At 35.6% G+C, this 27,987-nt stretch overlaps 4 protein-coding genes across 6 annotated transcripts; 3 read left to right on the top strand and 1 right to left on the bottom strand.

The window, feature by feature from the left end:
- Positions 1-1,899: 1,899 nt before the first annotated feature.
- LOC143462368 (uncharacterized) lies at positions 1,900-3,373 on the top strand. The gene has a single exon (XM_076960502.1). The coding sequence runs from the start codon at positions 2,338-2,340 to the stop codon at positions 2,944-2,946; it is 609 nt and encodes a 202-aa protein (XP_076816617.1). The 5' UTR covers positions 1,900-2,337; the 3' UTR covers positions 2,947-3,373.
- A 1,833-nt stretch (positions 3,374-5,206) lies between these two features.
- On the bottom strand, positions 5,207-9,570 carry LOC143462369 (DNA polymerase delta subunit 4-like). Its single transcript, XM_076960503.1, has 3 exons — positions 9,410-9,570; positions 8,339-8,476; positions 5,207-6,271 (listed from the first exon to the last, which is right to left on the bottom strand). The coding sequence occupies exons 1-3, from the start codon at positions 9,489-9,491 to the stop codon at positions 6,129-6,131; spliced, it is 363 nt and encodes a 120-aa protein (XP_076816618.1). The 5' UTR covers positions 9,492-9,570; the 3' UTR covers positions 5,207-6,128.
- Positions 9,571-10,217: 647 nt separating this feature from the next.
- On the top strand, positions 10,218-17,061 carry LOC143462418 (L-serine dehydratase/L-threonine deaminase-like). Of its 3 annotated transcripts, none has more exons than XM_076960582.1 (5): positions 10,218-10,380; positions 11,402-12,058; positions 12,398-12,522; positions 12,648-12,844; positions 13,513-17,061. In XM_076960582.1, the coding sequence occupies exons 2-4, from the start codon at positions 11,424-11,426 to the stop codon at positions 12,836-12,838; spliced, it is 951 nt and encodes a 316-aa protein (XP_076816697.1). In that variant the 5' UTR covers positions 10,218-10,380; positions 11,402-11,423; the 3' UTR covers positions 12,839-12,844; positions 13,513-17,061. The 3 variants fall into 3 exon arrangements, with proteins under 3 accessions (XP_076816697.1, XP_076816698.1, XP_076816696.1); XM_076960583.1 differs by having other exon boundaries at positions 16,133-17,055; XM_076960581.1 differs by lacking the exons at positions 10,218-10,380; positions 13,513-17,061 and having other exon boundaries at positions 12,648-13,464.
- A 1,299-nt stretch (positions 17,062-18,360) lies between these two features.
- On the top strand, positions 18,361-21,646 carry LOC143463423 (uncharacterized). Its single transcript, XM_076961887.1, has 3 exons — positions 18,361-18,489; positions 20,252-20,447; positions 20,654-21,646. Exons 2-3 carry the CDS (start codon positions 20,297-20,299, stop codon positions 21,175-21,177), a joined length of 675 nt encoding a protein of 224 aa, XP_076818002.1. The 5' UTR covers positions 18,361-18,489; positions 20,252-20,296; the 3' UTR covers positions 21,178-21,646.
- The last annotated feature ends 6,341 nt before the right edge of the window (positions 21,647-27,987 follow it).

The following is a 27,987-nucleotide window of genomic DNA, read 5'->3' on the forward strand; positions in this document are numbered from 1 at the left end:
ACGACGATCGCAGGAAAAGGCAATCTAGTAAACCTTCGTCAGATTTCATAGCGGGTCAGAATTGATTAATTATCATATATTACTAATTTTTACTAAACATTGTAAATCTTTTCAAGGGTTAAGTTCAAGATGTTTTTATTGACGACGTTACCTTTTAGCGAGGTTAAGTGATTTGCTCAGTACAAAGAAATTCGATCACTTAATTTTAAAGAAACCGAAAAGCAATGTCAGTCTTGATCAAATAAATCACAAAGTGCCCTTCGGCAACGTGCTCTGTCTTCAAAAGTTGTTCGCACACTGACGGTTACATTTCTCGGTTAGCCAATGCTTTATTCGAATGATACATTTCACTTATTGCAGTATAAAGGCGTTGTCCCGAGGCATCGCCTAAGCGAAGGAGTATCCAAAGCAGAATCGCACATAAACAAATCGCTGCTATTGACGATTGAGATTGGCTAAAGGTTATCGAATGATCGCTGGTGTAAAGTTAGCTTGGGAATAGGCTACATGTGTACAGAACAGTAGTACACCATATGTATATTTTTTGCAATAGAATATAAAAATAGTTTACAACAGGCGTTAAGTTTTGTTTTAAAAAAAACATGTTTAGATTGGAGTCAGCGAGGCAGCAACACTGTTTAACAGCGCTTCAAAGCCACCTTTTCGGAGTTTAGCTTTTTCCAGGAAAAAACAAAAGCAAGTTTCTAGCAACACGTCTTGTAGTAGGGACCCATATATGCAAATATGCAGTATTTTTTCGATTTATATACAGTGGGTATAATGCCGCATGCATGGAAGATAGGGCTTGGTTACATGAACATGACGCAAAACAAAATTTCAAAATTATTAAAATAATTTTAAAAATTGATTGACGGTCCCTAATTACCGTCTATTTGACAGCTAACATCATCACAAATATTTGTGCGAAACCGCCCATAAGCCATCTTCGGTACAGCTTTTAAGTGTTGTCAGCAAACTAATAGAGAAAGTATGTCGATTAGATAAGAGCTATGACGTCATTTGAACGGAAACTTTTGTCAGTTATCAGGTTTGTCACATAGTTTAACCCACAATTAACCAGCACTTTATGCCGTTCAAATCAAACGCCAATAGGTTGCAGATGAGATATCGGTCGACTTTTCAATGAGATTAATTGTAACCTATAGACCTACACTTCCTGGATAACATGGCATTTGACTTCAACCATATATAGGAAACGTACAATCTTATCTTTTATGCTTTTTAAAAGCTGTACTGTTAATCCTTCCTCTTTCACTGTCCGGTTCTGAACGCAAAACCTGTGATCTTGACTTGATAATTCAATTTCGCCAAATATTAATCCCTATACACTACTAACTAATAGTACCAGATTTGAAGCAAGGAAAAATAGTTTACCATCAAGTCTTATCAGGAAATGCTTGATATGTGATAAATAAAATCATGCACGATTACCTTATACGAAATCTATATCATAGTACGTAAACTAATCACAATGGCGGCTCAAACTTACATCATGATATTTTAAGTTTAACCATTGTTTAGTACAATAATACATAATTAGAATATTACATGGAGTCTATATTTTGTTGTGAGCAATAAGAGACCAGAATGTTTATGTATAGTCACTTGTAATTCTTTTATAAGGAACTTGTTTGGACTCATTACGAGAACGGCGGATTGCGCCGAGCTTTTGAGACAAAGCAAGTTTTATCAGACCAGACCAGAGACACAAAATGACGATGTATTAAAGCACACGTAATAATGTTGTGTCATAACAGACGACATAATGTTGTGATAACAATTAGGCCTCGGGGAGCAAACGCACGAAGACAGAGAAAAAATGCCAGATTGTCATAAGAGGTGTCGACATGGCTATAAAACTCGTGTCATATATGATAGCGATGCAGCAGGGCCTGGCTTTACGTTTCACAAATTGCACTCAAATAATGAGACTGACATGACAATTGAGAAAAACGTCATGGTGTATTTCAGTTCGTATCTTTTGTAACTGCAGGTTTAGGTATTTCGCTGCAGACGTGTATATTTAAGATTTAAGTACACGAAGAAATAGTTAGTTACGCTTCGTTTCTTGAATAAAGTACGGAGATTTTTTAAAGTTATCCATTTTGACAGCTGGTGGGCAGAAATGATATGATTTATAACCAGGAAATTTTATGTTAACAGTTTTAAAAAAATTAATTGAAATAAGTGCAATTATAAGTTTTGTGCGATGTTTTGTTTTTATATTAACGTGATATTTTATTGCATTTTATTTTTTAATTCATTTAAATCAAACAATTTTGTAACTTGCTTTTCAGCACCAACTGTTTAACAAAAATGAAAGTCTTTAAAACTCCTAAAAACATGCTTGAAATTGTGTCACCACGTCAAGGCGAAACTTCTTCAAATGCTTCAAGAGGCGTCGGCAAAGCGCAGAGATTTGTCTCGGTAAATCGCCGGTCAAAACTATGCTGTGTCTTTGCCTTATTGGGCTTAGTTATGCTCATTATGGGCTGTATTGTCCACATTGAAAAAAATGCGCTTGAAAAAGAAAATGGCGGTGAGAGCAGTCGTTACACCAATATCGCTGGAAACGTGCTAGTCGCTCTCGGAGTCACATTCGTCCTCCTCTGCATCCTACACTTCTTCCGTTGTTGCTGTCTGGGTCATGGACAGAAGAGTGACAGTCGTACAAGTCGGGAGGAAGGAAACAGGAACGATACCCGCATCTTTCGCTCCTCGGTTCCAACGTTTATCGTTCATCGTTACACAGCTCCTCCAATGAATACTCCTTCCGGCAACGGTCTTCGCCACAATTCCAGTATTTCAACAGTTTCCGAATTAACCGAGGATGAACCTCCAAGTTACAGTGACATTATCAAGAACGCCGAAGACGTCTTTCCGCCATGTTATTATGACGTCATTAATGAAGTAACGCTGTGGTAGAAGAAGGATCGCATGGAATTTGAACAATCAGCTTAAAATTTTTGTATTAAGACTTTCGGGACCGATGTTTTAATCTGTATGCGATCTATGCACAATGTTCGAATTGACAATAATCTACTTGTTATGAGTGATGTGACAAAATGACGGTGGCGTTGTCCGTGTCAAAGAGCCACGCCCGCTTGCGGCCATTTAGCCCGTCACTTTGGCACGTTCTGTGTGAACTGTTTGACCTCAACACCATATTGCGAATTATGATTGTCACGGTGTCAGAAGTCACCAAATGAAATTGACCATTTTACAAGATCGTAATTACCAACTAAGTGTGACGTGTTATATACAGCACTGTGTAATTTCGGCACTTATATATTTGTTTGCTATACTTTTAACCTAAGCCATTTCTCTTGCAATAAAATCTTTGCAAATCATGCTTCGCTGTATAAATTGTTCTTAAACATAATATTATATAAGGTCAGAGCGAAAGCTCACAGGTGTTTCATCACAAAGCAGGTTGTAATTCATTTTCACTTGAAAGCTGTTGACAACTTAATAATACTGTGACAAACCATTACATATAAAAAGTAGCTTGTTAGCTATTAGTATACCTCTGGAGTAAGTTATATTGATTCTCAATGTATTCTCATATTCGCTGAAAATGATATGTTATTAAAAGGGATATTTTAGTTTTAACTATAAGTGTGTTCAGCTGTGCATAATACCATGGAAAATTTTATCTTAATGTAAATCTTGTCATTGGGTGAGAACTAATGAACATTCCAGTTTGCATAAAAATTTTGCAGTGACGTAGACGCGACAACTTTTCAAGGAAAGCCGTCTTTATCTTGAGGTTTGATCGTTTTCGTGTTGATCTAATCGGTCGTTTGAAATCTAAACACGAAAACAAATTGCGACAGAGCGCAATTCCACGCATAATCCATAAAGCATTAAAACTAAAAGCGCCAGCCACATCCTGGCAAAAAGGACATGACATCTTTTCGAAATTCAAACACAGTTAAGTTACCAAGTCCAAATAAACACGCTCAAGCAGATTGTCGAGCTAAAGATGGGGCGTGTGATAACGAGATCTATCTTGCATTTATCAGATGATTCTGATCTCAAACGCGTCGTGAAATTTTTGACTTTGATGAATGCTGTTGGTGAAAGATACAAGCTACTTAACAGATAATTTGAAATTTTTACAGTAACAAAAATCTTAGGAGATGAATTCCGTAAATGCGTTGCTGAATTAGCAAGCACAATTGCCAAAGTCAAAGATCAATTGAATAACACCAATAACCTATTTAATTTATCACTAAAACAATAGGTACAAAACGTTACATAAATTCATGAGTTTTAGTTTCGACTTCAACAATAAATGTAAAATTAACACAATTATTTTAAAACGATTAAAAATTATATCCTTATTAATTAACTAATTTACCGCTTCGGGCGGGTAAATATTAAAATTATGCCATTGACGACATTTGCGGGGCAAATGAATTTGTAAAATTTTTGTACGAAAGATTCTTCCCTCAGAGAAGTTTATTTATTATTAATTTTCTGGACTTTGCTAGTTTTTTTCTCTCAGGGATGACCTTATATTGAACAATTATTTGGAGGTCTCCCGGCTGCAGTTCTGTAATTTAAAGTAACGACCAAAAAAGTTGTTGATTTTGGTGTGGTTTTAGAGATAACTAATTATACCATAATGTAGTAAAATTCAAAATCTCCCTATAGTTAATAGTGAATCTGATTATTTGTATATTCTGGTTTACTAAAACAAAATTCCGCAAAGTTTAGTTATCGTATCAATAACAAAGTTGTTGTTTTAGATGTGTAGATATGTAGGTTTACATTCAAACAGAACTTTCGGAAACAACTTTCTGGTTGGTTCGATGACTAAACTTAGCTGAAATTTTTTACAGTACATATAACAAACGGTTATAGGCTACATTTAATTTGGCCAAACGTGAATACGTCGTTCAAAAGAACTATTTTTTTCCATGCTATATTTCGGCACGGTTTTACCCTTAACAGAATGATTCTCAACAAGTCAGGCTCTTCAGCAAGCGGAGCTTCTGTGTGGCATCCTACATCTTTATCAGATATTAGTTCGGAAAAAAATATTTTCCAGGTTGCGTAAAGCAAACCTTTGGACTGTCAAAACCTGAAATTAGAGACACAGACAGCCAGATATGCGGATGCAACTGTATAATCCGCTTAAAAACACTTTAACCTCTGAAGAGTTTTTAGGCTTTAAAAATTGGCAAACAATATTAACTTTATATTAAGAATGCCTAAAGCTACCGCACAAAGTGAACAAATCTCTGCACAGCAAAACAACGCTTTCAAGCCTTTTAACTTCACAATGAAAAAAGTAATTCTTACAGCAGGACATTTTAGGCCTAATCTATGCTATCATTATTCGGCAGATTAAGGAATACTTGAACCGTGTTAACACGGTTCAACGTTCTAATATACCTGACGGTTCGTTAGTTACACATATGCTATGTATTATGGCTTGGAGCTGAAAGCGCATCAGGTATTTCTAGTCTAAATTTATAGTTGTCACAAACCCATTTTAGGTGAAGAATCCAAGCATAATAAAAATAGCCTTTCTCAAAGAAACGGGTGAGCGCATTGTTTGAACGCGCAACGAACAGCAAAAATCGAGACTTAGAGCAGGTAAAAGAAACACTAAATCCCAAAACCAGCGTCAGACTTACGTTGTCTTAAACTATGACAAAACCAAACTTTTGTATGGACATGATTAATTATGAAATGCATATGACGTGCTGCACACACTATTTATACAAATGGCATGGAACCATAAAATAAAAACACACGCCAAAAGCGAAGTGACATTCGAGCAGCTATGTACTACATTGAAAAGAAACGATTTGAGTGGAGTATTTTCATGCGACATTTTTACAATTGGTATACGGGCGATAAAAACGGTTCAATTCTTTCAAAGCTAAAATTGGAACGCAAAATCTCATGGTAAAAAACAGTAAAAGCTACAGAAATTATACAAACTTCAGAAACTTACAATTCCTAAAACTACTAATATACAAAGGACACCTTTACAACAAACTTGTCAATGACAACTAAGTAGTTAAAAACTATTTACCGAAAAAGCCCATCATGTCCGGCATCTTAGAAAAACATCCCCAGAGTTTGTTTGGTCAGTTAATTGGAATAAGGTTGTTGTACTGTTCCCACAACGGACCGAGATATTTCTGATCAGAAAGGATGATGTCTTTTATTTGCTGGGGTGGATTTTTCTTAAGATTATTTGCACGATTCCATCTTTCTATGCGAGTAATGTCTAAACAGAGATACTGATGCATTGTCATGCAATAATAACACCTTTTTTAATAAAAATGAATCTTAGCTTTGAAGTATGCAGTAAAAACATCTCTGATATGGAGTGGTAGTAACTTGCATGCGATATTAGATGCTATTATTAGATAACAGGGGTGGCCAAAACATGGCTCGCTACAGTCGTCTCTTAGGGCCTTTGCATGTGGCTCTTTAATTTGTAGAAAAGCTATCGTCGTCTGTTTTCCTTTTGTTGCGAGAGTGCACCTGGAACTTAAATCTATTTTGTTTGAGTGTGATCATTAGTTTTTACAGGCAATCTCTAATCATAGCGCTAGTGTGATTGCGTGACTTGATTCGTAGTGATACGTATTCACCCAGGTTAGGAACACGACAATTGACATCAGAAACGTTTGTGATATATCAAAGAGTATTGTCTGGGATAAACATTCTGATAGTTTTCAATCACTCTGGGTATGCATGCGATATCGGCGATACCCACCAGCTCAACTACCTTCCTTGACCTGGTCATAGTAACCTGCATTGTTGCCCAGTGAAAAAATCTTATTTTAGGCCATGATTATGATCTTCAACGTCTGTGAATAAATACAATGGCTGTTATCAAACAAACAAATATTTGAATTTTTCAATTATTTGAAAAATTATAAAATTATTTTTTATCTAATTTCAAACATTCAAATAATATTTTCCTGTAGTTATGAAATAATAATTATTCAAATAATAATAAACACGATTCTGAACTTTTTCTTTTTTGTTTTAGATTGCCGTAAGTCACAAAATTTTGTATCAAATATTGATCCAAAAAGTCGGGGTGCAACTTATGGACGAATATGTTTACAATAGATTGAAAATTTTTTTCTCAAAAAGGCAACAAATTTCTTTTCATTTAAAAGCTGCAGCTGAAAGACAACGAGATCTGCATTTTTTCATCGTCGTGTGTGGCAAAAGCGTGAGCAATTTGAGCATGACACTCACATGTGTATAAACGCGCATGTGCAAGCTCTGTCATGTATGTGTCACTTGTATGCCACTCGAATAAATAAGGTTACTGTTTTTTTTAATATTCAATAATATATTTATATTTAATATTTTTAAACTTCGGTGCTTCAATGCATCAGTGCTGCTGGACTGTTCACTACAAAGCTGAGATCTTCCTTGAGTGACTACATGTTTGATATTTTGTGCTTCATGCGCTCACATTTGCTCATTTGTAGCAATAAAATGACAACTTGATTTGAAAAGCTGAAAGTTACATTTGTTGGTTGATAATTTTAAAAATCCTTATTTAATAACAGCCCTACTAAATAAACATTTGCTAATTTTTGATGTTGTGGCTCACGAAAATTTTACTTTTATCCAATGTAGCTCGAACATGAAGCAGATTTGGCCACTCCTGTTATATAACAACCAATAATGTCAATAAAAACAAAATGGTAGTACGTCATTAATTGTAAAATCACAGATATTCTTTCATATCCAAGGCTATTTCTTTAATAGCCAACATTTCAAAAAGTTATCAACATTTTGTGTATCCAGAAATTCTGCATATATTTGTCATAAGTTCTGATTTTATGACATTAGAATATGAAAAAATAAGGATGGACATAATATAGAACAGGGGTTCTTAAACTTTTTGAGACACACTTCCCTCTGACGCGCCCCTCCCTATTGCAAAATCAAACAACATCAAACAGAACAACAATTTGTTTACATATAACTTTCATTAATGGGAAGAGTGTAGCTACTTTTTGGAAGCCAAGTATTTGACAACCGACAGCAATTGACTGTCCATCTTGGTTGTGAAAGCACGTTTAGTCATACCTCTAAGAGAGTTTATCATTTCTTGTGCCTCCCAGTTTAAGAACCACTGATATAGAACAACTGCCATCACAAAATAAGGACAATATTTCTATCTAAACTGTGTAAATAGAAACAAAACCAATCATTAAACATTTAGTTTATAGGTTTTTCAAAAAAGCGGCCTTTAACCAGTACCTTAAAATAAAATTTGTAAAACAGATTGAACAGCTCTAAGAAAGTATTAAATAAATACCATGGCTTGGTCCATATTTGTAGTTAAGATCAAACTCACGAAGGGTCTCAAGCTTATCTTCTTCGCTTAAAGCAATTGAGGGAGGTGATATTCTTTTAACAGATATGTCACTTTCATTTGATTTTACCACAGAACCTCCTGAAAATGAAACACTTGCAATAATTCCAAAACTATTCGTAGTTAATGGCAAATGATGAAGAGCCGATCTGCTAAATCTTAAGAGAAATAAAATAAACTTTACCATCACTATAAGTATGTTAGATTAATCTTTTTCACTTTAAAAGGCTGAAATTCAGCCTGCCACTATCAGCCTGCTTTACTAGCTTAAACAGCACATTAACTTTCTCGAAGATTACAAATAACATTTTTTTTGCATTTATGTTGTAATATGTGCTACTGCATACAAAGAAGCTAGTGCATTTGATATTTTTAGCTAAGAGGTTACTCTTGCAGGTCAGGTGCAGACTATTGTTTAACTGTCCATGAAGGTTGGTTTTATGTACAACTTTTCATAATCTACTATATTCATCCTGATTTCAGAGGCCCGGTAAAGGTTTGGTGTGTGTCTTTACTACAATTCATCAAGTTATGCTTATTGCTTTGGCAAACTAAAGGCTTTTATGAGATTATTTTTATAGAAATCTATGCAGTATCTTTAGCTTCATTCTGTTTTTATGCATTAATTGTGTTGAAAATATGAAAAAATATGAACAAAACAAGAGCATTTTTATAAGGCTTGACACCTCTTACACCTGGACAGCAGAGTAAGGCAGTTTATTTCGAGATCTCTGAGGTGCAAAAGCAAAATTCTGGTGTGCAACAAACCAACTGGTGTGCAACAAACCAACTGGTGTGCACTCGTTGCATGATCGCCATAGAGAAGGTGCGGCCTTACACTAGAAAAGCAGTGATGTCACTTTTGTTTAAAAACCATTCTTCTCCCACCGTGAAAGGGGCATGTTATCTAACCTGCTGGTGTGTAATACCGTTTTGTCTCGAGTGTGCTCTTGCCATATTCTGAAGTCTTGCCTTACACCACAACAGCGCATGACAATATTCCTATAAACCAACCTTTTATATCCAAAGGAACTTTCTGACGTCTTTGTTTTGCTTTCTTAAATTGTTCTGTTATTACACTTGCTTTTGCAGCCATCGCTCTAATAATAAAATTAGCACATAAAACAGAATAGCCTAGTCTGGAAAGCAACAAACAAAATAGACAAAAAAGAGATAACCTTGCAACATCACCTAATCTATAAATAAAGTTGAATAACAAACACTAACGATAAAGGAACGAATCATAAACGAATGGCATCTCTTGCATGTTTCACTTTTGCACTCCTTTGTTAACAACAATTACACTTTTAACGAAGTCTCATACCTGGAACACTCACATTAAACGCTTAAAGTTTACAAAAAGTTTTCGCTTTAAAATTTAAAAACAAAAACGTTTAATAAACCATAACTTAAAGCTAACAAAAAATGTAAATTTCTGCCTAAGCTAATCTGCACTCCACAAAAGCCATGACAACAACAAAGCATTAAACAAAAACGCCACATGCACACTGGACCAAAACTACTTCTAATTTTTCTAAAGTAACGTTGTGCACGCAAATTCCGAAATAATCATAGAATTGCTTAAATTTATTCCACTAGGCCTACGGTTTCTGAGGGAAAGGAAAACAAAGTAATCACCCAGCATGCTGGGTCTCCCAGTCAAGTTGCATTTGTTTGTAAATACTAGTCACGTGATCAAAGCCGTCATTTGATAGGTCCAATCATAGACATCGGAAGTATAATAAACCATAGATATCAGATACAACTATATCAGAGTGATAGTGATGTCAAAACTTGGCAACAAGTATAACGTCCACTGTTGGACAACATTAAAAGGTCCTTCTTCTACTCTGTGTACTGTGTAACCATGATGCAACCAACTATGCTGCTATGTGCGAATGCATCAGCTCATGTGTCTGCGTATACAGGCACTAAACGCTTGTACACTGACTACGTGACTACCAAGGATACCTTTACATACAAAAGTAACTTACCGATATAGGCCTACCATGCTAAAATATACCTAAAAGTATAAAGAACTGAAGCAGGTGTGCGTGCCGTTATGGCGAAATTTTAGCCCTTGAATCAATGTGAAGCGTCCACTGATGTATAGCATTGAAGTAATTATCAATCATCAGTTTCTTGAACACACCACCTGCTAGTTATGGATTGCACTAATTGTACGTTTAGTGACTGTGCTTATAGTTGTTACCAGCAATTATTAATGTTTTTTTTCTTGAGCACGTTTTAAGCATTTTCGACTTTGTCACTTTTTCCTAGTAACAACTGGCTTTATTTTTCGTCCCCACCGTGCTTTTGACGAAAAATCAATGAAGGCACGTTTTTTTAGTCGTACCCAAAAACTTTCGGGTATCCTTTACATTTGTAGTTGCATATATCGGGATCTAGTTTCTATTACCTCATTGCTCCATTTGATTCAAGCCGAAGTGCATAAGTACGAAAGAACCATACCTACTTTCCAAGTCTGACATGCAAAAATATGTTCACGATGAGACAAAACAAAAACCAGTATCGTAACATATAGGCCTATCATATTTAAAATTTATTGTTTGCTTTATTAACTTCTACATATTATCAAATATCCCACTCCACCCTGTTTAGTTCAAGTTTGATTTATTCTAACTGTTGCACAATTCAAACTATAAGATTAAAAACTAGAAAATACTTTCCGCATTTTTTGCAAGCACTGCCATCACAGAGTTGTTACTGATACTTTATTGCTGTATGTATAAAGGTTCAACTTAAGTTGAATTTTTTTTTAAATATTAACGTATCGTATTGATGTGGAGTTAGTTGTCCATTCATTAGTTGCAATTGACCTAAGATCATCTTTTTTGTGCAATAATCAGAAAATAAGCAAATCATTTCCGAAATGCCATTTTTAGGGCAAGATCGGCATAGAATTTTACTACAGTTTTACATATATCTGAGGAACGAAATTCACAAAGTTAAGTTTGTAATACACAGCTGAATTTTGTTTTGCAGCAAAAGATAGCTAATAAATACAATGGCTAGTGGCTTGCTTCACATTGAAACTCCATATAGACGCAGTCACTCTTTAAGTAAAGTAAGTGGCTTAGAAATATATTTAAAACTAGAAAATGTGCAACCACCAGGTTCTTTTAAAATTCGTGGAATAGGACATTTGTGTCAAAAAAGTGCAGCGGAAGGTTGCAAAAGATTTGTTTGCTCATCAGGAGGCAATGCAGGCATGGCTGCTGCCTATGCTGCTCGTTGTCTTAACATCCCCATCTCTTTGTTTGTGCCAAAATCTACTCCTCAGTTTACCGTGGAAAGGTTGGAGGAGGAAGGAGCGGAAGTCACAGTAGTGGGCTCAGCATGGGATGACACCAATGAACACGCACTTGAGTTTGCAAAAGAGCTTGGGAATGTTTATATATCGCCTTTCAACCATCCTGATATCTGGGAAGGTCATGCAAGCTTAATTGATGAAATAGATGAAAAGCCAGACTTGGTCATCTGCTCAGTTGGTGGCGGAGGCTTGCTCTGTGGAATGGTTCAAGGCTTAAAGAGAAGAGGTTGGAATGATGTTCCTGTTTTGGCTGTTGAAACAATCGGAGCTCATAGTTTCTTTGAAGCTGTCCATGCTGGTAAACTGGTAACTCTTCCTGCTATAACGAGGTTAGCCCATGGCATATTATTTAAACCTATAATTATATAAGGTATTCAGGTCTAATATACAAGCACACAACCAGATGACGTAACAATTTGTGTTGCAGGGGTCTAGTATACAAAGGCATCATGTGGTTGTGCACTTGTATACTAAACAGGGTTATTCTTTGTTTACCTGTACTTTTCTGTGAAAGAGGAATAACTGTGATCTTTAACATAGACTCTAGATTGATTGAAAACGCCTGCTTTAAACAAATTTACAGACTTCCAATAAATGTTTAAATAGGTTCAATGAGTGAACTGATTGCAACGAGCATATGATTTATAGTATCACTTTTTCTTTGGTAGTATAGCTAAATCTCTTGGTGCAAAAACTGTTGCCAGTGCTGCGTTGCAAGCTACAAAGGACCATCCCATCGTTCCATGCACAGTGTCTGATCGTGATACTGTCATTGCTTTGGCAAAGTTTTTAGGTAGGGTATTGCTGAACTGTAGTTTTCTTAAATACGTAATATTTATCTTCTAGCAAAGTATCATGTCACATCAATTAACAATGCATATGAAGCGAAGCAGTAGCCTAATTCCATTTACATTGTAGATGATGAAAAAATGTTGGTAGAACCAGCATGTGCTGCATCATTTGCAGTGATTTACAATGGAAAGTTGAAGAAATTGATGGCAGAGAACAAACTTTTCAAAGGGGTGGAAAAAGTTGCAGTGGTTGTGTGTGGTGGGACATCGGTGAATATGGAAATGCTTAAGAAATGGCAGGAAGATTTAAATTGTTAAGTTATGGTATGACCAACTCTTCCTTATTAAGCTTTTTGTGAAATGAACAATTCACTTATAATGACAAATAAAGCAAACAAATTGAAATAAGTGTGTGTCACAATGGTAACGACATGCCATAATTTGCTTAGAGTCATAATGATTTCCTGTGATTATTAAATATATGTACACTAGGATGTTTCATTTTTTCACCATTTTTTAATTAAAAAAAGCTTGGGGTCTCCCTAGGCGATTTTTTGGGCACAATGAAAGAACCTAAACTTTTTTGATTTATGGCATCATTTTGAGGTTGCAACCTCTCTTTGAATTTTCGGTGGGAGTGCATTTTTCTAAATTGGTCAAATCTTGGTAACCAATTGAGCTAGAGCTGTAATCAAGGTGTCAAAAGATGAAGAATGGCTGACTTCCTATAACCACTTTATATATTTTAATTGCATTCCTCTCTAGAAAAAATTATTTGAGAAAAACTTAAGTTTTGACATATTGTCTATGCAAATCACCATACAGTTCCCAATCGGACCTTTATTTTGCTTGGTGATGATTGTAAACTTTTAACTTGGCCTTCGCCATGAAAAGTAAGCAAAACATTTTATATGTAAGCTATACAAACATATATCTAAAATAAACTTAAAATTACTGCAGTTTGTGTAACTAACTTTTATATCGGTTTTCAGGAAAGATCAAGTAAATAATCATGTTAAACGGCAACTTTGATTTCAACTTTAACATTACTCTACTGTGTAAGAACAGTCCCATAATCCAAATAACAAACGGTATTTATTATTCAAATTTATTTTTATTCTTTAAACTGACAACCAACACAAATAACAGTTCGTGTTGACTCAAAAAGCCACTGTCTTTACTAATTGTTATTCATATTCCACAGGTATGTTTGCAAACGAAAATCAGTACACCTGAGAGTAGATTTGTTTTGACGAATTTTGTCCTGCAGAATATTTCTCAACCATTCCATTTTTCTTTCATTGCACCTATTAATTATTATTGTTTTCAATGGCTTTCCAAAATTCTGGATCAACATCATCTGAAGCAAGGTGCTTGTTTGCTGTTCAATGTGAAAAATTGTTTTAAACCAACATTACGATCCATAAGCAAGTTATGTACATGGATGGATAGTGTCATGGAAGTGGATACTTTAACAGCCTCGATAGGGTATGGTGGCACCTCAGAATAAACACATAAAGCCGCATTTTGGAGGTTAAGCCATTGTGCCGCATGATCCAAGTAATACTTCATTACTATATCAGCAACATCTGGCTGGATTTCTCTATAAGCAAAAAGAAGGTTGCGTTGGAAAGCAGTAAGAAAAGAACTATCACAAGCTTTTGAATGCAAATGTATCATTACAAAAGAGGGTACATAGACTGAAACAATGTAAGAAACAATTTTTTCTTTTTTGATTTGTGGACTTTTCTTGACTTTCAATGTCGAACAGCAGAAGACGAAGGTAGCCGCTGGCAGTTGTTGTTCATCGCGAGTGACTTATGCTCTCCTGTTGGTAAGTTAAAAGGTTTTTTAGATTTTCCGGAAGATTCATCAGCAAACGAGAAGCTAACACTAACAAGCACAATTTGTCACTGCGGAAACTGTTGTTTACCTTTTTTTTGTCAGAATACCATTCTGTTTCTTCTTTTATGTGCAGTGTTGCAACTTTTGTAATCGGAATAGTTACAGTCACATGGAATTAAGTCGTTTGAAACCGGCTTTTGTATTATTTTTATAATATTCAGTAATGCACCATCAAGTGCATTACTGAAGTACATTACCTTCAAGTGCTCCGGGACCTTTTTGAAGAACAGCTGTAGAGTCTGCCATGACTTAGTACATCTTCTTTAGAGTATCATCGCATACCTCGTTAATAATTGTGGAGGAAAGTACTTACCCTGTAACGGATGTTCCTTTGGGAAAGGTTTTAACACCAACAATTCTCTGACATTTTTTATTCTAGTCAACCCTACAACTGACCAACAAAAACATACCGACCAAGTTAGTTAATCACCCTACCATAATAACACAGTTGCATTGCACTGCATGGCTTTCTCTTAACTGGCATATTTCTAATGCTTTCATTCGTACTTTCTCTCGTTTGCGAAAATAGTTGTTGGAGATACTGCGATTTTGTCACGTCTCAAAGATCCCAGTTGGTCTGAGTGCTGGCGTATAGAAGTCATAAGGCGGTCAGCTAGTATGCACATCTCCTGATTTAGAGAAAACATGAATTGTTTTATAGAATTTTTCACCAATTACTTTCTTGATTTCAAAATCTGGGTCTGATTTACAATCTCCTAAATTTGAAAATAAGTTTAAATTTTGGATTCTAAACTTTTTTCTTATTTTATCAGCAATAACATACTTTAAAGATTCAGAAGTCAAGCTAGAAGACGACCAATTTTCAGTAGACTGCTCAGGGTAATATTTTCGCTTTTGACTGCATCTTTTTAAAACACCGGTTAAATGAGTCTGATCTACTGAGGACATGATCATTTTTCTTGTGATTCGCTGATCTTTGAGAAAATCTATCTCTTTTGAAGGTATCCAGTCTTCAAAATCACAACTGCAAGCAAGCTTTTTATTTTTCAGTGATGGGTTTTCCTCAATACTACATTTGCACTTACAAATGTTAAATAAATTTGTTAACCAATTTTCATTAAAAATATTACATTTTTTTATCTTTTTTGCTCTTTTTCTTGTAAGATTAAACTTCTTAATCAGTTCTTTTAGCTTGGTCTCAACCCTTATTAAGCTTGCTATGGGAAGGCTTGCTTTCATCCAAAGATCAGCAACATCTTGGACAACTTTCTCTTTAACATCATTAAAAACTGGTGCTTTCCGGATAAACTTTGGATTTGTTTCACTTAAGCGCTTACTTTCAAAATAATAGTAATTCAAAACATCCATGTTGGTATGCAAAACATTGCCAACAAGCTTTTCATGTTTAATAAAAGCATTGGATAAAGCTGATCTGGTAAGCGCCATCTTCAAACTAACAATAAGGCTAAAGCACTAACCACCAAGTTGACTAGTATGACTACCACTTGAACATCCCACTATCATGAACAAGTATTATTAAACTTGTAAATAACATTTAAAATAATTGTATTGTTTTGTCATACTAGTGAGCAATTGTTGATGCATCACAATCGTTTTTATTCTTTTATTTTGAAATATTTCCATCAGTAATTTACCCAAATAATTCAATTAATAGTTAATAATCTGACATGTTGACTTGTATGCAAAATATGTCAAAATTTTGGTTTTTCTTAACTTTTTTTCTAGAGCAAAAATGCAGTTAAAATGTATTGAGTGGTTATAGCAAGTCAGCCATTCTGCATCTTTTGACAATTTGATCGTAGCTCAGTCGGTTACCAAGATGTCGCCAAATTGGAAAAATGCACCCCCACTGAAACTTCAACAAGGGGATGCAACTTCAAAATGACGTCATAAATAAAAAAATGTTTAGGTTCTTTCATTGTGTCCAAAGTACCGCCTAGGGAAGCCCCAAGCTTATTTAAATTCAGAAATGGTGAAAAAATGAAACTTCGTAATGTACACCTTATGATAGAAAGTGCTTGTAGCTTTTCATTTATGGTGGATAAGTGCACATATCGTAAATGAATCAAGTTCTTATTTTTATTTATTTGTTATTTCACTTGAAAATCTTTTTATTCTTCTCAAAACACTAACTAAAAATATGCATACGTCCACTTGTTCAAATTTGTTGTCTTTCCAATAGACAATTTTAAGTGTCACTAGTTTTTGGTATAGGCTACAACTTAATTAAAAGGTCATTGTTTTGTGTCTATTGCTTGTGATGTTGTTTTTAACATTGTAATTTATTTGTTGGTACTTTCCGCCACAAGTTTCATGCTGTAAGTGTTTCGTGTTGTTGTAATTGTTGCCAATATCCAAATGACTTATAAATTAAATACTGTATAATACAAGTAAATGCTATGCACAACCCATATATTGCCTATTGTGATTTTGTTTGTGTTCCGTTACCAGTACAAGTCGTTTTTGATTTTGGGTGTTTTTAACATTTGATTTTATTGCAATGTAAATTAAAAATGTTGGCAAAGTAGGTTAACTACATTTGCAACCGTTGTACCAAATTTGTTAATGTTAACTTGATTGGTGCATGTATCACATACTGTATCCACACAAATGTGAATTTTGTTCAGGTTCTAAAGACTTCCCATGCACAAAGCTACATGCTGATTTTTCAATTTAAACAGCTCATAAACACAATGCCGTTTTAAATATAGTACAGTGTGAACATATTTCCTTAGTCCGAGGATAAAGATTATGGTACCATAGTACAATTGTGTTTTACATAAAAGTAGAAATACTAGGTCAACATAAAAAATTCACCCGGATGCGTCGGAATGGTAACGGAGTGATTAGAGAGCTATGGTTTCCCGCAATAATGTGGCTTGCGTTCGATGAACGGTGGCGCTACCTTTGTAATGCCTTTGTGCAAGGCATTAACGATCCCTGCTCCTGTTCAGTGATCTTGGTGAACAGTTTTAAATTCTAGTAATAAGATATATAAAAGCAAATAAAAATGTGTGACAATCGAAACTGGCACAAAGGATAGTTTGGTAACCAGGTCTCAAGTGATGACGGATGGCAATCATCGCCGGGTTTAAGTTGTGCAAAAACTTTCATCCGTCCGAGAAGGGTTATCATACCAATAATGAATCTTTACACGAAATTCGGGATAGCCCGATGTTACCGCAGTACCATACAAAGAAACATTCTCGGTACATGCCGATACAGTTGCATCATTATTTCCCTTAATTATGTTTTATCTCCTTACCATTTAATGCGCAGAGTGTAGTATGTTGTACTGCGTTACATAAGGCATTATTTTATTCTCACTTCTGCATGATCTTTTTACTGCACTGTAGGCTATTCAGTTTATACCACAAAGATGCCGGAGGTCAAAGCAAGGTTTCCGATCTACGTACTTAGCATTATGGTACAGTCCAAAATCTTTATCCTATGACTCAGGAAAGTTTTTGCACCACTTAAATCAGTCGATGATTCCTCATCGCTTGAGCCCCGGTTAACGAGCTAGTCTTCGTGCAAGTTCCAATTCTCACACATGTTTTTGTTGTTTTATATAGTAATGCTCGAATTTAGAACTGTCTACTGAACAGGAGCAAGCGCCGTTAATGCCTTACCCAAGAGCATTACAACTGTAGGCTATAGCGCCACTGTTTATTGAACACGGAACACGAGCCGCATTTATTGTGAGGCCAGCCTTCGGACCATTTTACTACCGAGTTGCTATTTTCGCTTTGTTTAAGCACAATTAATTCTAGGCTATTTATGCAAAGAAAAACTAGACAGCCAGATTTGTGGTGGTTAGATTAGATCAAAAGAACTGTAGATTGAGTTGAAGACGACAGAAGTTTTAAGAATAGACAAGTCACTCCGCTAGGTGCCGCTAAAAATCTACTAAGTTTTTTTCTGTTGTTGCTAAGCATCTCACGCAAGATTCCACTCAAAACTCCATCAACAGACAGACAGAAGCCAGAAGGCTATCCACTGTTCTGCAAAAGAACCGCCTGCAGACCGCTATGTTTGCGTTGTGAAAGTGAGGTGCGTGCTTGAGGTCGCATTAGTGAAAGGTAAGCTAGAGTGTAAGTTAATAATGAGTTTGATTGTTCATTATAAAGGCTAAAACTGCAAACGTTCGTTTATATGGTTACTGCATGTAACCTACTATGCTAAGAAAAATTTCTTGCCTTCCATGCAGTCTTAAGCTGTTAGGTACCACATTGTAAAGCTAGTTAAGTACTTAGGCCGGACAAAGTAGGTTATACAGAGTGAAACAATGGTGTATAGCCTGAATGGTTGCCTGCGTGATTTAGGTACCATTTTAGTATTTTTTTACTCATTACGGTGCAAAACAGTATTGCACATAAGTTGAAGTTTAGCCTACTGGAAATTTTTGCAATATTGCTTAATAAACTCTGAGGCTAATACGAAGCAGTGGTGGGCCAGACTGGAATCTAGTCTTTGGGCTTTCCACCGAAAAACCAAAAGCAATTTTGGTGTACATGTAAATTTTCGGCATACGTGGTACTTATTTTTAATTCGGTAAATTTTTTTGAAATAAAATAGCCTACTTTGATGAAACATTCATATTGGCAAAAACTGTTTTGACTGCTTGCATAAATCTTCAGCAGACGAAGTTTGCCGATTCCAATCTGGGCATTGGGATTCCGTCGGTAATTGCACTGGTTTTTGCGAAATGAACTTTTTATTAAAACCGAAAAACTAGTGATTGTAAAAGTTTTTGAATCCCCCTAACTTATGTAAGATCCTTTTGTAAAAATCTTTTTGTAATGTTGATTACCAGTTTACCAGTTTACTTCGCTGACGGTGTAACTGTAAAGTTTTTAGTTAGCCTATAGTAATTAGCATTACATCAACGTTTGCAAGAGAAAGCACATAATAAACTCAGAAAGCTAAAATCGAAATCTAACCTGCAAAAGAATGTTGATATGATGTGTTTAGAAAATATTCTAATGCCAACTTACATTCCTTTGTAATGCACTCATGTGAAATTTACATCCACACTCAACTGAGGAATAAGTTTTTTTTGTTTAATAGTAATACTCTTTGGCCAAAGGCAAGACAGCAATCACAACTAATCTAGTTAACAATAGTTTCAGTGACCACATAAGTAGTTTTATCAACTGGATGTAATAATGTGGTCACTGGGTTTTTTGCATACTGATATTAATAAGATAAATTTGTCTTAATTATTATCTGTTGCATTTGCTACAGTATTCTATTCTTGTTTATCAGTTAATCAAACACTGTTGAAAATTATTTATGATTGACAACCAATATTCTTTATTTGTTTAATGTATGTAAATTTATCTTTCATACATCCAGTTCCTAGCATTAACTTTTGTTGATTTGACATGATAACAAGATTTTCTTTGGTAATAAAAGAGTAAGAAAACAGGCAATTTTTAGATCTTCCTTTGATCTTGGCATATTCAATTTTCTGCTTGCTATTTTTTAAAGTTTTACTTTTGTAACTTTGATAGTTTCTGATTTTTACAACTTAAGTTCAAAATCAATCATGTAAAATAAAATGTGATAAACTTCTGTTATAAATAATGGATGTATTTCACAGTCCAGTTTTTGCTTCATAACAAACCTCGTAAATATTATGCTAACAAAAAATGACTCAAAAATAAAATAATAACTGTGTGCCATTTATGTATTTCCCTGCCAACATGTATTGCATTTTCTGGTCTGCTCTTGCTGAGTCAATGAAAGTCAAATGGTGTCTTTTTTACTTGGTGCAATTTTGTGTGGTGGTAGGTACATTGTTAGATTTGTTTAAATTTAAACAGTAAAATATTTTTCAAGGCAGGTGGAGCAAAAGAAGTAAGTGGAAGTGATATTAAAAAAAATATGGAATCAAATGCTGTTGGAGGACGAAAAGCAGTCAGTTCCAGTGCAGTTGATAAGTTGAAAAAAAAGAAGAAAAAGAAGCGAAAAGTAAAGGAAGGCAAGCGTTCATCGGCATCCAGTAATTCTGCCACCGGAAGTCCTGATTCTGATGGTATGTGACTAATTTAGAATAGTTGCTAATTTTAATGACTAATTTTGGCTAATTTTAATAATAATAGTGCTATAATAATAATAATGCAATTATGGTAGCTATTAATGGCTAATTTTAATTCAAATGTCTTCTTAATTTCTCACCACCAAACTGCAAAAGTTTTCAGGATTATTATGAACTTCATGTATATCTCGTGCTTTTTATAGGAAAAGGAAGATTACATAAACCTCGATCGGCTTTATCCTGTCCACCTGAGATTAACCAAATAAGCACACGAAACACAAACCAAGACATTAACGACGTCTGTCAGACATTTAATGAGTCATTGCGATGGCTTCCAATAATCTCATCATACTCAACAACTTTCCCTCCATCCACTTCTACCTCCAAAATATACGGCCCCACATTGTCAAGACTTAATTCAAACAGCTGGAAGGAAACCAAAGAGGAAGAGGAAGAGCGTGTTGCCGTTTATAAGATGAACCGTCGGAAGCGGTACCTGGCAGCGCAGCAGGCTCTCCTTGACCTTTATCCTGATGCGAATGTTTATGCCGTGGAGGAGCCTTCCAAAAGTGAAGGGCGGAGATTACCAACAAGCACTTCCCTTTATTCTTCGACATCCGCAGAACCAAAAGACTCAATTAAAAATAAAACTTCAAGCTCAAGTTTCGAGTTGGCAGTTCCGGCGCTCAGTACTCACAAAGAAGGGAGTCTCACAAAAGTTTCATAGCAAATGCTTTTCACTTGCACACGATCAAAATATTGCATTGAATGATTTTTTTAATTTTCATTTGGATCTGTCCCCGTGTAAAAATGTCTTACTGGTTTATCTTCGTACGGCAATTTCTGTTACTAATGATGACTGCCTCACTGGTGTTTAGTATGAATTTGCATGCTTGCACGTTTACTTTAGTTTTAACTGTGCTTCCCAATTAGTTGCTGTTTTGAGCAGGGTACTTTGTTTTGTTTTTTCTTGTTTACAACAGTGTTACATTATCGCAAAACGTTTTTGTAACCTTTACTGTGATACTGTTTCTATCATAAGATTTTGTTTGCCTCCAAAACTTTTGTTGGCCAATTTTGTTTTGAAGTTTATAGCTTTTTAATGTGTTTGGGCACATTTCTACATTTATTGCACCACAATGTACACCGTTTATTATCCATTGTATCAACCAATAGCAGAGATACGCCGTACTCGAGCAAGTTGTTCTTTGTGGGTTTTGTGCAGAATGATGTTGACTCACCTGCTAGGCGGGGTCACCAAGGTAAACATGTTTGTCATCTCAGCCATTGTTTGCAGGTATCATGTAACAATTGCGACTGATGACTCGACCAGCGTACGCGGTGAAGTTTTCCTTTCTAATGAATCAATCACTTCTGTTAGTGCCTTGGTAGCTTTTCATAACGGTTTAATCATTTTATTTGCCAAACCCCGCAATCCATACAAACATTTCTAACATTTTTGTCTGATTTGTAAGACAGACTTGTGCTTCTGTCATCCCCATACCATGCGCTTGTTATTTTTATGTCCAAGTGATTTCGAGTGTTCTTTAGTTTACAATTTTCCCAACCATCTTGTTGACTCAGTAAGGAAAAACGGTTGTTCAACGTTCGGTGAGTCGCTTCATAAACAGTAAACTTTCTCTTAACTTGTCCGGGCCTGTTTGTCATTAAATCTCGTTTCACCTTCGTGAAAACCTTCATGATTCAACAACGGTATTGTCGCCATTGTTTTTTTGAGACTGGTTTGTCTCGATAAGTTATTGTTTGGAATTCCCGCTGAGCTATTATGACGTAGTTGACCCTTTAACCCTTCCGACTATTGAAAAACTGTGGATACGTTAACTGGAGTCGCGTCTCGCGAATGTGTATTGGGAGGCATTGGAACAAAACTTCTTCCTTACTAAAATTCTTTTTGAAAAAATCATACTTGTTATGAAAGCAAATGATAAATAAAAGACTTAAAATGGCTTTTATATTAATTTTACCAATAATATTATTACGCCTGGGTAATAACGGGTTAATAATATGAATAAAATGAAATACATCTGTCAGATTTATCGGCAAAACAAACAAACCATAAAAATATCTCATGATAAACGAGGTGTGTTGAGAATTTGTTGTGAAAGTAAAACACTCACAGTCACATGAACGCTATATAGGCTTTTGCCTAGATTGCAACGTATTAAAATTAGATAGGCTATTGTTGTTATCCGCACATCAAAGGCTCAGATTTCAAAGTCATTTCTAAATGGATTCTGTGGTTCAAATAGGAAAACCACAAAATTTATTCTTTGTTAAAACACGTACACGAACTATTTACAAAAGGTTGAAAATATAGCAGACAATGGACCAATGGACGGAGTTTTAATTGATCCTGGCAAGTAAGCTAGCACTTGAATGGACATAACAAACTCGTTTCACTCTGGAACAGTAGGACTCCCTTTTTTTAAGTGGCAGGCGTCTCATTGACTTTAAGTTTATCCTCTTCAAACAATAGGGGTTCTCGGACATAACCTTATGCTGAAGTAGGTCGTAGGTTATTAATGGTTGCGTTTGTTTTCACTTTGGTACTAAAATCGCGCGCTAAAAATCGTTTTAACTTTGACAAGCAATTTCTTACCAAAGGCAACTGTTGTTCTATAAATGATGTCGATGAAATAGTTTTATTATTCATTTTAAACGTTAAAACGTAACTCATTTAATTTATAATAAAAGTAACTCTTCATGTACTAATTCATTTATCTTTATCTTTATACTCTTGACTTCGCTTTTTTACTTGGCACGTTTCAGACACTGTGTAAAATACAAATTGAAAACATACGATCGACATACAATCGGCAATCCATTTAACAATGCTACGTAGTCGATAACGGTTTCCAGTGTTCCAAAAAAATAACGTTTGCATCTGATGAAAACAACAAAATTTGGTTGGTAAAACTGCTTAAACGCGTCATCAAGTGACGTTTAGTTTTTCCAAATTTTTTAGATTTATCATTACCTGTTGAAGTGAATCAACTTCAAATGAAGCAATCGTTTTTAAGTAACGCTTTTAGTAGTTTTTTACCATTCTGACATTTAAAATCGAACATGCTTGGCAAAAAATTAACTTAAACAATTTTCGATGGCAAAGAATCAAATTCAAACAATTGCTTTTTACCAACGCCGACATAAAAAGCAGCCTACAGGTTAAAAGACATATATAATTACAATAAGTTGTCATAAGTTCTGTGTCTGTAGTTAAAACGTTTCCAATATTTCTCGGGTGCACAGTAGCCTATATATAGGCTTACCATAATTTTGTGGCTTCAAAGCGGGACGCTTTCGACATATGACGTCACAATAACATTTTTATCGAATACAATGAAATAAATAACAAACAAAATCACGAATTCTTCTTCAAGAAGTACCGGTACGCTACACAGCAAAAACAATAATAAGAATATGCTAATGTTCGTGTATGGCTTCTATGCGGTATGCCTATGCTGGCTGACTGAATGCCAAACCGGGACGTTTGGCCGACCGATCGGGACGCCGGGACAAGACGTTAAAAAGGGGGACTGTCCCGGCTAAAACGGGACGTATGGTAAGCCTACCTATATACGTTAAATCCTGAGGAAAATCTTCCAATATGCTTACATTTTCCACACTCGCGTAAAAATCTTTACAGTATCTCTAAATTAAACTGTGTCTCGTATATACGGTTCAAAGAAGTGTGACCTTTTTTCTTTCGTATCAGTCAGTGTTTACATAAACTGTGTTTTTGTCTTTCGCAGACCTCTTTCTGTTGCCTCGTCACATTGCATTAATCAAGCTATCTTCCATGCAACGTTGCCGTGTGTAGTAAATTTTAACACTAACATACATATTGTGAAAAACGTGTCATGACGTGATAATCAGCGAGGAAACCCGTTTCCGGTAAAATCGTAAAACCTTTTCGAAAGGCTTAAACGCGTCATTTCTAGATACCGACTATAGCCTATAAGTTGTAATGGAATGATTGGTTATTGTTGTTGAACTTGACTTTACCAGTCACTCCAATACAATCTTTGATTGTCTGAATGTTTATTGTCTTCGATATAATGAGTCTCAAGGCCGTTGTTTGCTTAATCAATCCTAGACTCGTCTGTTCAGCTAAAAGCTGATTGTCTTGTGAAGCCGACAAGCAGAGTTGTCTGACCTGACACTGAGCTTGTCTTAAATTGTACTGTTCAATAGTTTGCACAAATTGTTGATTGTATAAACTGGCTATATTGATTCTTCGTTGTACGATTACAAATTGACAGAACATTGGCACATCAACAGTATTTCATTTAACAGTTAATGTAATAGCATTGTGGCTTAGCTATTTTCAACTGCATTAATTTGCTGATTGCTGATTATTCCCAGACTTGTTAATTCGTACTGCCATACGCTAACAAACTTATTTTCGATAAACTGAACGCATACGAAAAAGGCGAAAGTATTACGTCACAACAATGGTACAGGAAGTGATTGTGGCTCGTGTTACTCTTAGCTAAAACGACATACAAGTACTAGAATTGAAATCTCACATAATCTGTATATTAGTTTTGGTTATAATCACAATATTATCACATAACCCCCCCCTAGAAATTGTTTTAAAATGAAATTTTAAAGCAATTTCGAAACAAAATAGAAATAAAGTCCCGATAAGCCATAATTAACACAAAGTAATAATAACAAAATCCATATAGTGCGGTTAACACAAAGCAAATCACAACAAATGTTAAAACACAAGTATAATACAGTTCATATTGGTTATATATCAGTAATAAGGCGTTCACATGTATGCTTTTAAGTCATTGTGCAAGGTTAGTGCACAATTCAAACCAATGATGATATTTATGAAAGGTCAGAGGTTAATTGTTAACGAGCGTCACTTTCTGCTGAGTCACTATCTTCAGAGACATTTTGATTATCATTGTTTAAGTCAGATCGGCTAGCATGAACTATGACAGAATGATTACGATAAGCATATATTTTATGACGAATAACGGAAACCAACATAGGCAAGGTTAACTTGAAAAACCAGAAAGTGAAAACTATGCTCCAAATATAGCTCAAAATCAACAGAATAAAACAAAAGCCACTAAGTATCGGCGATGTTATGCTAGAAATCATCTGTAAAAACACATTAGTTAAGGTGTTATCAATATTTCTGTACATATAACATATCTGCTGTATTTTCTGGATTCGTTCTACTTCCAATAAAATGGTATAATTGATCATGCATCAAACGTGCTCGACTGACAGCTTGTAAAATACCTGATAAGTCGTCAAAGTCGTTATCACTGCTAGGAAACAAATGAACAAAGTTAGAAAAATCTATTTCAGAGTAGGGTGCTTGTACAGTAATTAGAGCAGGTAAAAGTTTCTGGACGTTCTCATGGCGCATAGAGAGTGTATAATTATCAAACACATAATAAGCATCATTAATAAGAAAAGTCATGATTTTGCCAGGAGTATATTTCTCTACATACTTAACTCCCTTGTAAACAACATCATTCGTGCCAACCTGGCCAATATATTTCGTCCCATTATTGTCACTAAATTCGACGAGAGGTCGAGAGGCAAAAAACTCCCCATGTTTCAAATTATGCAGTAGACTAGCTGTGATATTTTGGCATGCTACTTCAATCAGTAAATCGCCCAATGCCACGCCAGTGGCAGGACGACCCAAAAGTTGTGTTAGGACTTCACTTGGAAACAATCGTCCCACTAAAAAATACATATTTGTCAGATACTCTTGTATTTGGCATTCAAGAAAGTGTATATCAGACGTCAAAAAATGAAATGAATCGCTTGTTATGTCATTGACTTCATTCAAAAAATATGTTTCAGTTGTGTGAAAAGAAAAGGAAGGAAAAGGTATATCATTTTCATCTGCGATTTTGCCCAATTTTATGCCATCAAAACCATTGCAGCTGTAGGGTCTTAAAATCAAACCCCCTGGTGTACAAATGGCGTCTGACCCATAACATTTTTGTACGGGACCTGGACAACGACTTCGTTGATGAATGCTGATGCCTAGAGATTTTATCTCCAGACGAATGAGCTTGTGGTTCTTGTTATAATGCATTAAAAGTTCTTCGTGCTTTTGACCTATACGTTTGTAAGGACACCTGGCTTTTATTTTCGAAACCTGCCACACAAAGGTATTCGTCGACAGTGTGCAGCTTCCCTGGATAAGCTTGCAGTTCGTCATGGCTCCAATTGCACTTGATAACTGGTCTGTGGCATGATCATAAAGTGCAGTAGATTTAATCAGAATGGCGTTATAAGCTGTATGTGTATAACCGTGGGGCCAGACATACTTGACGGAATTAGAATTATGAGTACTCCATGTAAAATCATTAGAGCTTAGTAACGGACCATAGCCCGAGGCATGTTTAGTTCTGACCCAATCTGCACAAGCTTCCACGCTTGGTGCAGGATTAATGAGTGATTTCTCATCACACGTTTTGGCCCCAAAAAAGAAATAAGTAGTCTTAAGAGTCGTAGAAATAACTGAACATTTGAATATGGGTATGGTTTTCCTCTTTGGAACAGGATCATAGATCGACACTCCACATTTCTGAATTAGTGTTGCATTCTGTCTCACACACTTATGAGGTTTGGGAATCAGATATTCTCCAGTATGAATATTGTCATGACACAGCCTTAAATGCAGCCGTGTTCCGCTTATGCAAGAAAAAACGAAAATGCTTACAATACACAATGAGATGTTTGGAGAACGCATTCTATCGGAAACGTGCAGGCTTTGTGATGACACGTCCAGTTCTCGTGGTATACTGAGGAACAGGTTCTTCGTCAGTGTTTATGTTTTGTGACACAGGATGTGAGTCAATTTCCTCTTCTGCAACAGAAAATGGTAAGTCAGATTGCAAAATTAAGTTTTCATCATCGTTACATGAATTATTTTGACTGCTTGTGTTTGTCAGAAAACTTTCAGCAGAATTTGGTACAGGTATATGTCCAGCTTTCAAGCGATTTATGCTGATATTATCGATTCTACTATTCAAATCAATTGTGAAAAATTTTTCTTGACGGTCAATAACAGTATATGGTCCACTATAGGGTCGCTGCATACCTGTGCGAACACCGTCATGCCTTATAAAGACATGCGAACAAGTTTTGAGTTCTGGATCAACAAATGTTTTGATTGGGTATGGTTCATGCGGTGGAACATATCTTAACGTGGCCATAAATTGAGTCAGCTGTTCTACATATTTTGACTGTGGGATTATGTCCAAGCTCGGTGTTTCAAAAAATTCACCGGGCAACCTTATTGAAGTACCAAAAACTAATTGACTTGGGGCGCATTCAATATCCTCCTTTACGCTTGCACGAATGCCTAGCATGACCCAACCTAAATGAGAATACCAATCGTGGCTACATGAGTAAGCTTTCAAGGCTGTCTTGAGGGTTCTGTGAGCACGTTCTAGCATTCCATCGCTTTGCGGATGATGCGATGTTGTGTGTATCAACTTAGTGCCCATGAACTTTGCCATTTCGTGCC

Source organism: Clavelina lepadiformis, chromosome 6 (assembly GCF_947623445.1).
Source record: "Clavelina lepadiformis chromosome 6, kaClaLepa1.1, whole genome shotgun sequence".
Classification (NCBI taxonomy): domain Eukaryota; kingdom Metazoa; phylum Chordata; class Ascidiacea; order Aplousobranchia; family Clavelinidae; genus Clavelina; species Clavelina lepadiformis.